Raw genomic sequence first — 13,071 nt, forward strand, 5'->3', positions numbered from 1 at the left:
AATGCTTGATGGGTGCTTGTCGATCCTGAAGGTGTTGGACGACGTCGTGGTCGGTAGGTTGCTTGCTTTTGCTACCATGATTCGAGTCCCAAATACCCTACTCTTGACCCTCCTCCCCATCGTTCACCTCATCAGCACCACTACCACTCCTCGTCCTGCCCTCCCTAGCCCTCTTCTTCTCCCACCTCTCACCACTCCCCACATCCAATTCCGCCGCAATCTCCGTCATCCTCTCAAACACTGTCTTACCCACATACCGCCAGAACCCACCAGCCCTGACATATCGCGCATGAACCTCGTTCTCGTGTTTCTCTAGGTCCGTCTTGATCGCAGCTCGAAGTTTGATAGCAACGGCGATAGTCGACTTGGACGAGGATGAAAAGGAGGAAGGTGAAGGTGTAGACATGAGTGTTGATGAAGCTCGTTTGCGGCCTGGTGTAGTAGTGTTGCTGCTTGCGTTCAATCGAAGTGGTGTACCCATGCCGTTTGTGCCAGAACCCGAGGAGGCTGCAACGACGGCTGGCGAAACGCCTAGCTTGATCATGGTTGCCGAAACGACCTCGTCGATCTCGATAGCTTCTTCCATAGCTTCACCCCTGCCTTCTCTTTTCTTGGCCCTCTTCCGTTCCTTGTTCTCCTTTCTGCCCGCAGCGACCGATTTGAATAGGTATTGCTTGTGCACTTGGATGTTCTTGACGAAGTTGAGGTTCCTGTTGATCACGTCCTCGATGGTCCTGTCTGTGGCGAGCGGGTGAGCAGAGTCATCGTGGATAGCGTCTGCCTCGTCCCCGTGGAGGACTTGAGCGACTCGTTCAACATCGGCGGATGTGACGGATGCAAGGTTGCGGTTCTGGTTCTTGAGGGCCTTGGCTTGGGATTTGGCAGACTTCTGGGCTTTCTTTTGAGCGCGCACCTCGGCTTTGGTGAGTTTTCTTGATACGTTTGCGAAGGTGCCGGCTGAGGAGGGGGTGTAACTGGACAAGGAGGTCGAATCGTCCTCTTCATCGTTGTTCTCGTCATCTGCTCGGATATCGAAGGGGTCCTCGTCAATACTGTCTCGGTTGTATTGGATGACGTTCCTTTCTGCTCTGGGTGTCGTAGCCAAGTTGACATTCCTTTCGAGCAGTGGTGTTCTCGACGGAGTCTCTGGCGGCGACTCGAGGCTCTTGTACTCTGCTACAAATTCTGCGATCTGGCCTGCGTCAGCACAACCTTTGTCCCCTACTGGCTGCGTCTTGTCATACTTCTCGGTGCCTAGCCTCGTGCATTTCTCTGGTATTGACACAGCCTGAGCAGCGATGAGCAGCCCCCACTGCGTGCATAGTTGGATGATAGGATGTGCATGGCATAGAATGAATACCATAGCATGTTTGCAGAGCTCGTGGACTATTGGCCTTGGTTGGGCATTGCCAGCAGGCGTGTTCTTTGAGACGTAGTTAGCATTGTTTTATGATCAGGTGGTTGGAAGAGTCTTCCGTTTGTCACTTACCAAGACTGGCTGCGTCTTCCCACCTGAAGATGCTATTTGGATGAATGTTTGCCATTCTTAGCGGTATCAAGATATTTTGTAGAATGAAGGTCGTATCGGTTTCGAGTACGATGTTTGGAATTATAGGTTAGGTATGCGAAGATAAAACACCACCAGTATGCTGTAGGAGACGTGTGATAGAAACGTGGACTGAAACGATTCTGTATGAGATAAAAGACTTGTGCCTCGCATGCACATGGGAGAAACGTGGTCTTACCTTGTCAGAGTAACTATGCAAGAAGGCGTAAATGTGGCAAGTAAACATGATAACCAATTTTCACGCGTAGTGAAAGGATGCACTTTGCTGGTGACAGCCAATATCTGGCTGGAGATAAGATATGCGGAGGGGAGATGAAAATGTGTTTCAACGAACGGCTACCTTCCCTAGTCGAGCTTACATCTCATTCTGTCGCCTTGTCATCCATTAGCGGTCTGCCGTACGATAGTAGACCCTGGGCGGACACCGAATATTTCTTTGTTCGGGTTGTGATCGAAGCTTGAATCGGTGTTTCGAAGCCACCCAAGCTTATGCGACATCCCGCACGAGGCGAGCAGTGCACCAAACGAACGGGTAGTTGCGCTGATACCAATTGACGAAACTCTTTCGACCGGCAATGCGAGGCACTGTTGCCCAGCTGCCACCGAGACAGACGTTGTGCTTGTCGTCAAAGAAGTCTGCAGAATATCCTGGATAGAGCTTCATCGACTCGAAGCCATCGTGAGCGGTGAAAGGAGAGCTGGTCCACTCCCACAATCCGCCAACGTCACTCTGGCCTCTTAAGCGAGACCCTTCGGCAGTGATCGGGGTTGGATGCCAATGCTTGAAACCGACGTTTCGGCCCTCCAAATCGATAAAGAGGTCGGTAGGATTTGGATGCGGGCTGGCTGCGGAGCCAGCCTTCGGGAAGGAACCGCTGGATGGCGGCGTCTCCTCAACTCCGTCGTTGGAAAGATGACCATTGACAGCAGGCACAAGGCTGCTGTGAGTCTTTTGTGCTTGCAGCTCTTGCGTCTGCACATACTGGTAGATACTCTTCAGCTCCTCGAGATTGGGGATGTGGCCCCCTGCCCATCTGGCAAATGCAGCAAGCTCATCGTAAGAGGCCATGACTGGCCAATCCAGGGCAAACTTGAGCGGGACTGGTCCGTAAACAGTACGAATAGCCTTGCCTTCGAGAAAATAGTCGGAGGCAATCTGATCAGTACCATTGACACTGCTTGAAAATGTTCCGTTCGTGCCATTCGTAGTAGTCCCATTCACTTCTTCGATCTTGCCGGTCCAGGAAGCGGGCAGTTGCCTCTGATGGGTCGCCTCAAGGAACTTGGCATACTCACCATTACTGATTGGCCGGCTTTGTGCTTCAAACTGGTCAATCTTCACAACTCTTGATGGTCGCTCGTTGTCCCACAGATAATATCTGTCTGGCCCCTCATTGTTCTCTGGATCATCACCTCCAATCACAACCTTCGAGGAAGGTATTGTATGCCACTCGTTCTTCGATCGTTCAACTCTTGAGGCGTTGGCAAGAGCTTCGAAGTCTGGGATTGGCCGACCAGGAGGCGGCAAGACTCTGTCGCTCTGCAGAAGCATGTACAAGAAGGTCTCTAGGTGCATACCTTCATGCTCATATGCCAATGTAAGCCCCCTTGCAAGCTTCCTGTTGGACGAAGCCTTGCCGGATTGAATGCTCTGGATAACTCTGTTTCGAACCTTTAGCTGATAGTCGAGAATCTCTTGCAGCGCTGGCCACTCGTCGGGAATATCAGAATGAGCGTGGCATTGAGTTGGGTCATCAACATCGGGGTCAATTCCTCTCTCGAAGATCTGGCTGTAGTATTTGGGATCTGTAGGTTGAGCTCCGGTAGCTTTCGTGAAGTGTATGTCGGCGAATGTAGGAATGTGTCCAAGGTAAAAGATCAAGTTGTTTCGGAGTTTGATAGGCTTATTCATCAACTCATCACGAGGAACCATAGACCTCGTAACAGTATCCCAAGCAGACCAGAGCTGCTGCCAATCATTTGTGGACGGAACAGTAAACTCTGCGTACGAGTCTGGTGCAGTTTCGAATCTAACGGCACTAGGTCTTAGGATGTGCAATCCTGTTACATCGTTAGTTAAGGACATGAAGCGTCTAGTAGCACATACGGTGGTTCCCAGTTGAGTCTAAGTACACGGCCTTTGACACCAATCCAGCCTCATGCCACAGGTGATCACTTTCCTCATCGACAAATTTGTGGGCGTGCTCGAATGGCAAGGCCTCGCCCTTTTTGATGTTGACATTCTCGATCGTGACATCTTTCAGTGCGACATAGCTGGCTTGATGCTTGTTTGCTTCCTTTACATATTCACCCTTGACTGCCCACTCGCCTTGCTTGAACGCTTCGTGGCCAATGATGGCATTGGCATGGTCCAGGCCATTTCGGTAGAAGGACTCGGTGACACCTTTGGAATCATTGTATGCAGAGAAGATTCGCTCCTGATCTGAGGTAGCATCGAGGCCGATGATGACAAGGTCTTGAGCACTCAAGGCCTGACTAAAGCCATGAAGAAATTGGCCAGCCTCTGGTCTGGCAAAGTTCCCGATGGATGAGCCCAGACTAAGCACAACGTTGGGCTTGTCTTTGTGCTCTGCCTTCGATAGCCAGGCGAGGCCGTCATCATAGGTTCCATGGAAGGCGTTGAAGTTGACGAACTGGAACCTGGAGGTATCAAGCTCGGAAAATGTGCGCTTGAGTTCTGGATAGGAGAGGTCGAGTGCGAAATAATCGACTCTTTTCTGAGCTCGTTCAAGAGCTTCAAGGAGAATGTTAACCTTCCTCATGTTTCTGTCAAGTGGGTCTTGGTCAGTAAAACTTCACACCAAGCTGCCGGAAAGGGGGAACATGGTGCCTCGACAGTTCGAAGTGATGACAAGGTGAAATGGGTATAAAGTTACGCACCCGCTACCCAATTCAACGATGCGAGCGCCGGCAGGAACATGCTCAACAACAGCATCCGCATGCCTGGTAAGAACATCGATCTCAGCATTGGTAAGATAGTACTCGTCCAAGTACGTAATGTCCTCAAAGAGCTTCAATCCTTTCTCTGCAGAATCGTTAGTTCAGTCCTCGTGATCGTGCTTCGTCGTCGGCACCATCATAAAGCAGGAGCGTGGGCATTGTTTTTGGCTCGGAAGTGAGCCCCTGCTTTATCATCTCGAGCAATGATTGCTCCGACTTGTCGCCGCGAATGTCGTACATCGCGACGCCTGAATCTCTTCTGTCAGCCATGGTGTTTGTCACGCTAGGCATCATATAGCTCCGCAAGTTTGATATAGAACAGAAATGCCAGGTGTTTTCAAAAACGTTTGGTAGGTCCGTAAGACGAGATCTCGTTTTATGCTTTCCAACTCCTGTCAGGCCTTCTTCCTCGGAGCACCGAGCACCAGGATGAGTTGGAGCTCATATGCCTCCGAGCCATACATTATTGGTCATTGGTTCATAAGCACGATGGGTTTCCATACCATTCCCTGAGGTAGTAATTCCGTGAGGGACGATTCAAGCATGAGAAATGCATCATTGATGACGAAACTGGAGTACATACTGTGTAGGTACACGGATGAAGGATTTAGGGTTTGTTGCCTTTGTAATCGTGCCGAAGAATTGAGCCGATGATCTTTAGCGTCTGTAAAGGTTCGTGCAGGAGAAACGTCCCATAGACTGCTCTAATACTGGTCAGCAAATATATCGGGCTCCAAGCGCCTGCATGACATGCAATCCAACAATATGCGGGGAGTGCCAGGAGCTCAGGTTTATTGGTTCCTGCCAAGAGCGTTCGTCCCGTAGGACGGTACTGACGACCAGGTTCTGATATTCGACGTACAAATATCTGGGCGTCGTTGGAGCTCGTGGCAAGCAAGAGTTTGCCGCATGTAGGCTTTCTTGCATCTGTTTGGTGCTTCAACTCCAACGTTGATTCCGCAAAAGCCAGTGGCTACCATCATCCTGCATTCGGATGGAACGGGTTGACGTCAAAGCCCTCACGGAGCCATTTGAGCCAATGGCAGATCCTCAACGTTCCTCCCAGCTATGCAAGGCATGATTGCGATGATCGTACAGCGCTGTAATATAGAAGATGCGACTCCGGAGCTCAGATAGGCTGGTCTCTGACACGAAACAGACAGATACGTAGACAGTATTCCGTAATCACGATTCGAGGCAGCGACGCGACAGCTTCCAGAGAGTCGAATCTTTCCCTTCGCTAGATAGAAATGATATCTTCGCAGATAGGTATTTCAGTTCTTGCTCCGGTGGCTGCTTCAGGATGGCTCACAGGCTCTGCCGTGTTCTTGAAGAGAATGGCGGTCTCATATTGTGCAAGACCGGCGTGCTCGAGGATCGTCGGTTCTTTGAAAGTTGCTACATTGTGTAACAGAGGCTTCTGTTCCTCCCAGTCTGCTCGTGGTCCAAGCCACAGCAAAAGAGCGGCACTTCTGTAAACCTGTTCGAGATACTCTCTGACCAGCTGTCCCGTTCGAGGATAGACGAAGATGACGATGTCTGCTTCGTGGGCGTGCCTACAGATGTCCCGAGTGCCTTGTACTCGATGCAACCGTTCATTGGGCAGATATGGCGTTTGCGCGGTGAGCACTTCGACGCCTTCGACATGGACGTTCGTCAGTCCTTGTTCAACCAGGTATGCAGCCAGTGTTGCTTCGAAGAAGCCGGTGCCACAGCCAACAGACATCAGGAGCACTCCATCTTGGCTCTGTTGAGCTGTCTTCTGCACTATCTGTCTCAAGGTGCGAAACAATTCGAAGGACAGGCTAAGACAGCAATCCGGATGGTGTTTGGGAGATTCCGAAAGCTCGAACATCAAACCAGAATCAGTTGTAGGTGGAAAGCCCAACCTTCAACCATGGAGTTCTTGATAGCAGGGAGTGGCCGACGTGTTTACTAGTATACTGAAATAAGGGTCGAAGACGTATTAGAGCTGCACCACCTTTAACTTACAAGCTCGTGGCAGGAGCTGGTCGCGCTTGAAACACGTGCATGCACCACCCCTTGTCTTATCGGACAGGGACGCGTTTGGGAAGTTGCAGCACACTTATCGCGCCTAAACTCAGGCACCTGAATGTCGTTCAATCAGTGTAAAAGAATGATATTATCATCTGCTGAACGCATACGCGAGCATTTGACGGGTCTTAACATGTACAGATGCTAAACCACTCCCAGAGTCCTATTCCTAGTCATGCCCGCCTCCCGCTGTAACGAATGGGTATCTTTTGAAAAGCAAATGGCCGTAAACGTCGTGTCATCCATGAGCCCATATCCTTCCACGAAGATCCTTTTTAACAAGCTCTGCTCATTTTTTCTTCCTACCCTTTCCTTCCGTAGCCTCAATTTCCTGAACCTTCTTAACCAGCGTCTTATGCGCTATTCTGTCGAATTTATCCAACGCACCATTAAACATGGCAGGTAAAACCCTCTTGTGGTTCGCATGATCCTTTGCAAATTCAATGCCATCTATTGTCCAACCCTTCTCTTTCCCAACCTTGATTGCATCCTCCAAAAGCGCCGACCCGACTTCCTTTCGTCTATATTTCTGTCGCACACTCCAAGCGCGGATGACCATCTTGGTATGCTTCGATGGTGACTGCGCCCTGCGACTTCTTTTGTTCCCGCTCGGTGAGCCAGGCGTAACCACTGGCTGCACGCCCCGAAAGATAACGGCGCCAATATAGTCATCGCCGAACTTCGTGAGTAAGATCTCGTCGCTGTCCCCAAGGACTTTCATGCCAGATTGTTCCTCCTCTTCAGCAGATCGTCCCTTATTTAGCCATGACCAAGTTCCCACGCTCTCGGCTTCGAAGATATATGGTCCACACGTAAGCCTGACAGCGCCTAGGATAGCCATGACTACACCAGTGAAGGTTGTAAGGACTTTGATGTAGTCCGAATTGTCGCCTTTGTAGAAGATTTGTCTGCAGATCCCGAAGCTTAGAACGAAGAGAGCCAGGACCACCGGATGGAAGATCAGAGCTCTAGAAGCCATATTCCGCTGTTGGGCAACCGAGTCTGCGATGATGTGCAGCGCCTCGGCTCTCATATCATCGTTTTCCGCAGGCAAGGTCTCGAGGAGGGGTATGCCATCCTCGCCCACTGTTGGCTCCTTGTCCTCGGGCTCTTCCACTTGATTGCTGGCATGATCTGGCAGCCTGAGCGCAGCAGGAGGCGCAACGTCAGCGCTCGTCAAAGAAGACATGTTGTAGGTAAGCGGGGAGGTTGGAAACCTGTTGACGGTGGGACGAAGAGCGTATGGTGTATCGTCAGGAGAATCGTAGTTGGAGTCTAGCTCTATGAAGATATTCGAATGCAAGCTCGTCAAAAATGCTGGAAAAGTCTAAGTAAGCCGCCCGCTCAAGTTAGTTGTAATGGCACTTGTGCCTACCTGCGGAAACCTTGTAACCAGGAATTCGGTCTCCAACGGAAAGGGCAGACAAGGACGAGTTTGATATGAGCGTGGTAGGTGAAGTGTACGAAGTCTTCAGAAGGTGAAAGGGAGCGGTAGAGTGAGAAGGAGGAGTCAAGTGAAGGTGATGGGGTTTAAGAGCGTGGTGCCGGCCCATGCTCGCAGTTCGGAGTCGAAGTCAGAGACATAAAATTTGTGATGGACTATGCCCTAGCGAGGCAAGCAAGCCTGCCTCGGAGGATCTAGAAGCTCACCAACAAGCATAAGAAGCCATTTAGCCAATTTGGTGAAGAAGAAATTAGATACAATACTAATATGAATAAGAAGAACAGTGGGCTATATGAGAACGTGCTTCGATACAGCAGAAAGACTGGCCTGAGTCGTGCGCTATGAACCGTGGAAGTTTGTGCTGATAAGCTTATCGGTTTTTGCAAGGCATGACGAAGTGCCCAGTGGTTGAAACAAGACAAGCCTGAACTGAGTGGAGGTGGGTTGTGCTTAGCGAGTGTTTCTTACTTAGCCCAGGCTTGAATAAAGCGCTTTCAGCCAATAGATACTGGCACATATCAACCTTTGGTATGACCAGCGAGCGCCGGCATGCACGTCAACAAACGATTGCATGAGAATCTGCAAGACCTCACGTGTCCAGAGTGAGTGTTCAGCCAGCCAAGAGGCCATGAAGTCATGTGCACATGCCGAGATAGGGTGGTGAGCATGTGATGAGGGATGGCGCCATTCAAGAAGGCCAATTGTCAAGGAAAGAAGGGAACTGAAACGTAAGTTGAAAGTGATTTCTACACATGCTAACTTGAGCTAGACCAGGAGCCATGATGAGACGATCGTGAACAATCTATCGGAAAAAGAAGCGTACATGCGAAACGTCCACCTCTTGCTTCAGATAGACAAGCCCATCCAACTCCTCTGCATTGCTTTTGAGATTCCGGAAATACTTTCTGCTTGTACAGCTGGCTTCGAACGATTCGAAGAGATAGGAGGGACTGCAATCGAGACCGGTTGCTGATTGCGAAGATGTAGAATGAAAGATTAGTCTGCAGCACCCGAGCAGACTTCCCATGCAGTAGAACGACCGTCATCGAAACGAGAGCGGAAAGACTGTTTCTGGGTCGAAGCTTACGACGCGAGCGCTCGTGGTGGTTGATTTCTTCTGTTGTTGCTCTGCTTCTTCGGCTTTGAAACGGTGCTCCAGCCATCGTCCTCGAGAGCTGCTGTCTCGCTCTCAGCTGGCTTCTCCGGAGCTGAAGCTTTTCTCCACGAACCATTCTGCTTTTTGGGAATGTCTCGGACAACCTCCTTTGGCTTGACGGCAGTGTCACGCTCTGGATTGGGTGTGTCGTCGTCGTCGTTCGCTTCATCAGCGACCATATCGTTGTTGCCAGAAGCCTGACGTCGGAGCAGCTCAAACTTCGGCTGTGGTGGCTTATTTTCTTGTTGTTCATTATCCTCGTTACCTTCGTTCTCGTTAGCTTTTTCAACATTGGCGGCGTTATTTCCCCTCTCTTCCAGAGTCTTCTCCCTAGCCAGACGTTTCTCCTCTGCCTTATCGGCTTTGGCCTTTTCATCAGCTTCGCGCTTCAGGCGTATTGATTCTTGTCTTTTCTCTTCGACTGCACGTTCTTTAGCAGCAGTGTCGACTGGGCGAGCTGCACCAAACGGACTTGCTTTAGCATCGCCAGACGCTGATGGGTCTGTTGGCTGTGCTTCTGAGACAGTCCTCTTTGCCAAGTTGAGCTTAGGTCGACCAGCCGGAGCCGCAGGAGGAGCAGGAGATGAGGGTGTGCTTGCTTCAGGCTCGGGCGATTTTGGTGGAGGAGCGTCTGGTCGCATCTTGGACCTCCACTGATTGTCCATCTCAGCAGCCGTAGGTTCTCGGACTGGTGGAGGCCGCTCGCTGAACTCTTTTCGAGGAGGTCGCGAGCCTTCCTGAGATCGTCCTTCGCCCCACGATGGAGAGTTTCTGCGGAAATTGTCATCTCTGCTGGGATCTTTGCTACCCTGTCGACCTGCGCCACCGAGTGTTCGATCTGGGATGGCTGCAGGTGATAGAGGTCCTCTACGCTCCCAGTTGCTAAAATCTCGCACCTTCCCATCGTTCTCAGCCCCAAACCCTCTGCGGCTGCCACGATCGCTGCCTGCATCAGACATGTTATCAATATTTCTATTGCTGAAGTTGCGCTCAGGACCCCGTCGTTGGTTTTGACCTGGCAGGTCTGGCAATGGGCCTTTCCGACTCCAATCACTGAAGTCTCTGTTCGACTCGGGTCTGTCCTTGGGGGGATCGGCGACGCTGATTCTGACTTGTCGTCCAGCCAAATTCTCACCACTAAGTGCAAGCGCTGCCTTCAGGCCGTCGAGTGTGCCAAATTCAACGTAACCGAAGCCCTTTGGTTTTCTGTCCATTTTGTCTTCCACAATTCGGACGCTTGTAACTGCACAGTCTCGGAAGAAGTCTTCGATATCTGGTTGTGTAACGTCGAATGAAAGGTTGGCAAGGTGGGCAGTATAAGGTGGCTTGTCGGGGAGAGGAAGCTGTTCGCGCACCGAGTATCCGATGTCGCGTCGTTCTATGCAAAGTGAGCATACAGGATGTGAATGGTCCAAGAGAGGTACTAACCGAAACCAGCGCCACCCATACCCATAGAGCTGTAATCTCGTCGCGGAGCAGAGCCATAACTCTTCTGCGTGTCGGTGGCTGTCGATATATGTCAGAGTTCGGTCCAATCGTGCAGATCTGAGGGACACTCACATGGCAAAGGCATGTCCTCCATCTCATCGGCCCAGGAGCCATAATCTGTAACACCTCGTTAGCGCTCTCGAACTCTCACGTAGGGGGCTCGCGGTCGCAACGTACTGTCATCTTGCAGGAAGGTCCCGAGGGACATCTTCTCTTGCTTCTTCTTGGGAGCTACAAGCGCCATTAGCCATCTTTTCAAGCCAACCTCCGACAGGGCGGTTAGTCGGCGGGCGGCTTATGTACATACCCATGATTGCGATGGTATCCCACGCGCTCACTGCCGCTTGGCCTGTGTGCGCGTAGAGGTCGTAGTATTGGGACTGTGCTGATTAGTAGGTTCAGCACAACACGATTGGAGGTCGTGATGTAGGTATGTATGAAAGGACTTGGTAGTAGACTCGGACGGCAAATGTTATCAGGTTTGCAGTGCAGGACACTAATTTGCGACGATCCGATCGCCCACGAATTTTGCGGAGTGTCAAGGTGTGTCGCTTCACTTGCCTTGTTCGTCGGAAGGCCGAACCAAGCTTCACTGAACCATAAAGCTCCTTAATTATGCTCATTCACTTCCTACCCCTGTACATATCACGTTCGACATGCTTGTATGACCATATCATACGCTTAAACAAGCCACGATACATGGGAGAAACTCGACGATGTATTGCCAAGTTCTGCAGCTGCCACGCGATTGATGATTGTTTTGGCTTGATTCTAAATGCTTGCTAGGGAGATATAGTTTGCTTCAAACATCTCGCCCGAGTTTGACACCATCAACCATGTCTACGCACACACCTCGAGCGGCGCAATCTAATGCAAACGCTATATTCATCTCCTCGGCATATTTTGGCGGCGGTGCAGCAGCCCTAGGAGGCACATTCGCGGCATTTTATGCCACTGTGAAAGGACGAAACACTGTTCTGTGGACTGGCGCTGCTGGAGCGCAGTGTTTTGTGCTTGGTTCGACTTTCTGGTTCTCACGGACAGTGCTACGAAACAATGCACTGGAAGCCCATCCGTTATCTCCAAAGGAAGAGTTAATGTACAGTTCCTTGGCTGGGTCGTTCGCCGGTATGGCAGGAGGCGCACTCAGAGGCCGCGGCAATATCATTCCTGGAGCTATTGTGGTTGGGTTGATGGGATTAGGAGGTCAAGCATCGTATACGGTATTTGAGCACATGGCGGAAAAACCAGCAGACTCACGACCGTTATTGGACAGGCTATCGAGCTCCAAGTGGTGGCCTCTGAAGTCGATATCAGATGCAGATTATGAGAAGGAATTGTCCGAGAGAGTAATTGGACTCGAAGCAGAAATGGCAATGATTGACGAGAGGATAACCGCCTTGAAACAAGAATTCCCGAGGTCGAGCGACACACCGTGAGGATAGCACAGCATCAAGCCAACCACTCACTCAATACGTCCGGACCATCCTTCTCTGCCACCCTATCGGCCTGGAATTTAGCCAGATCAGTCAAAGAGCGGGCAGGCTGCGTCATCAAATATACTGATTTTCCAGTGGACTAGCAGTGGGCGGAAGCTCGCAAAGACTAGTCCTTTCCAGGGACTTCAGCAAGATATCCCAGACTCTGATCAAGACAGATGATAGCGAGAAGCTGCTCTGGGAAGACCCGTACCATCGCACGCTCCTTAGGGGGCCAGTCGTGTGAGGCATAATGCATGAGCACGTGCCAACAGTTTGCCGAGATGCCGCACGATGATGTAGCCAACGCGAGCAGCTGCGGCACATTGTTCGGTGCTTGAAGAGAAGTCGCGTGCAGTAGAAACCACCTGGAACAACTGCAGGCTGGTATGTACAAACAGAAGTGTATGTCTATGTAGATTCAACGATTCATGTTGCAGGTTCGGTTCACTTGACCCATAACTACTCATACCACTGAATAGAGCCTCCTAAGCCACGAGTCCTTAGCTGTTCTTATTAACCTATTGCGGTTGACTGGCAGTGCCGGAAGCTTGTTTTCACGGATGGGTTCCTCCCCACCAAGTAGCGCGTCGATCGGTCACTCATTAGAGCCCGCCTGCACTATCGGCGCAAGTAGTGAAAACAGTGCATGCGCACGACACATGTAGCAGTATCTAGTCAGCATGCCATCTTCGCCAAATTTCTCAACGATCAATGAGATCTAGGTCTGGCCCGTCACCTCACTGAGTGGGATCAACGTACACTAAGCTGGTTACTCTTCACCTACTTGCAATCATACCGAGAGTTGCCGGTAGAACGAGAATGCGCTCGAGGCATGAGTTATGAGCAGACAAGACAACTATGTCTGTACTGGGACCGTCAATAAGAACCCGCAAACACCTTACTCACTACAAGAAATACG

At 50.8% G+C, this 13,071-nt stretch overlaps 6 protein-coding genes across 6 annotated transcripts; 1 reads left to right on the forward strand and 5 right to left on the reverse strand.

The window, feature by feature from the left end:
* Nucleotides 1-97: 97 nt before the first annotated feature.
* On the reverse strand, nucleotides 98-1,933 carry PMZ80_001515 (uncharacterized protein; the record flags this gene model as incomplete). The annotated part of the gene is made up of 3 exons (XM_064869958.1): nucleotides 98-1,423; nucleotides 1,490-1,521; nucleotides 1,927-1,933. 3 exons carry the CDS (start codon nucleotides 1,931-1,933, stop codon nucleotides 98-100), a joined length of 1,365 nt encoding a protein of 454 aa, XP_064735455.1.
* A 121-nt stretch (nucleotides 1,934-2,054) lies between these two features.
* Nucleotides 2,055-4,798, reverse strand: PMZ80_001516 (uncharacterized protein; the record flags this gene model as incomplete). The annotated part of the gene is made up of 4 exons (XM_064869959.1): nucleotides 2,055-3,628; nucleotides 3,675-4,354; nucleotides 4,469-4,613; nucleotides 4,663-4,798. The coding sequence occupies 4 exons, from the start codon at nucleotides 4,796-4,798 to the stop codon at nucleotides 2,055-2,057; spliced, it is 2,535 nt and encodes an 844-aa protein (XP_064735456.1).
* Nucleotides 4,799-5,768: 970 nt separating this feature from the next.
* On the reverse strand, nucleotides 5,769-6,254 carry PMZ80_001517 (uncharacterized protein; the record flags this gene model as incomplete). Its single annotated transcript, XM_064869960.1, has 1 exon — nucleotides 5,769-6,254. One exon carries the CDS (start codon nucleotides 6,252-6,254, stop codon nucleotides 5,769-5,771), a length of 486 nt encoding a protein of 161 aa, XP_064735457.1.
* Nucleotides 6,255-6,872: 618 nt separating this feature from the next.
* On the reverse strand, nucleotides 6,873-7,772 carry PMZ80_001518 (uncharacterized protein; the record flags this gene model as incomplete). The annotated part of the gene is made up of 1 exon (XM_064869961.1): nucleotides 6,873-7,772. One exon carries the CDS (start codon nucleotides 7,770-7,772, stop codon nucleotides 6,873-6,875), a length of 900 nt encoding a protein of 299 aa, XP_064735458.1.
* A 1,338-nt stretch (nucleotides 7,773-9,110) lies between these two features.
* Nucleotides 9,111-10,982, reverse strand: TIF3 (Eukaryotic translation initiation factor 4B; the record flags this gene model as incomplete). The annotated part of the gene is made up of 5 exons (XM_064869962.1): nucleotides 9,111-10,561; nucleotides 10,612-10,689; nucleotides 10,744-10,788; nucleotides 10,849-10,902; nucleotides 10,979-10,982. 5 exons carry the CDS (start codon nucleotides 10,980-10,982, stop codon nucleotides 9,111-9,113), a joined length of 1,632 nt encoding a protein of 543 aa, XP_064735459.1.
* A 525-nt stretch (nucleotides 10,983-11,507) lies between these two features.
* On the forward strand, nucleotides 11,508-12,110 carry PMZ80_001520 (uncharacterized protein; the record flags this gene model as incomplete). The annotated part of the gene is made up of 1 exon (XM_064869963.1): nucleotides 11,508-12,110. One exon carries the CDS (start codon nucleotides 11,508-11,510, stop codon nucleotides 12,108-12,110), a length of 603 nt encoding a protein of 200 aa, XP_064735460.1.
* Nucleotides 12,111-13,071: the final 961 nt, after the last annotated feature.

Source organism: Knufia obscura (assembly GCF_036327395.1).
Source record: "Knufia obscura strain CCFEE 5817 isolate CBS 148926 chromosome Unknown scaffold_1, whole genome shotgun sequence".
In the NCBI taxonomy this organism is placed as follows: Eukaryota; Fungi; Ascomycota; class Eurotiomycetes; order Chaetothyriales; family Trichomeriaceae; genus Knufia; species Knufia obscura.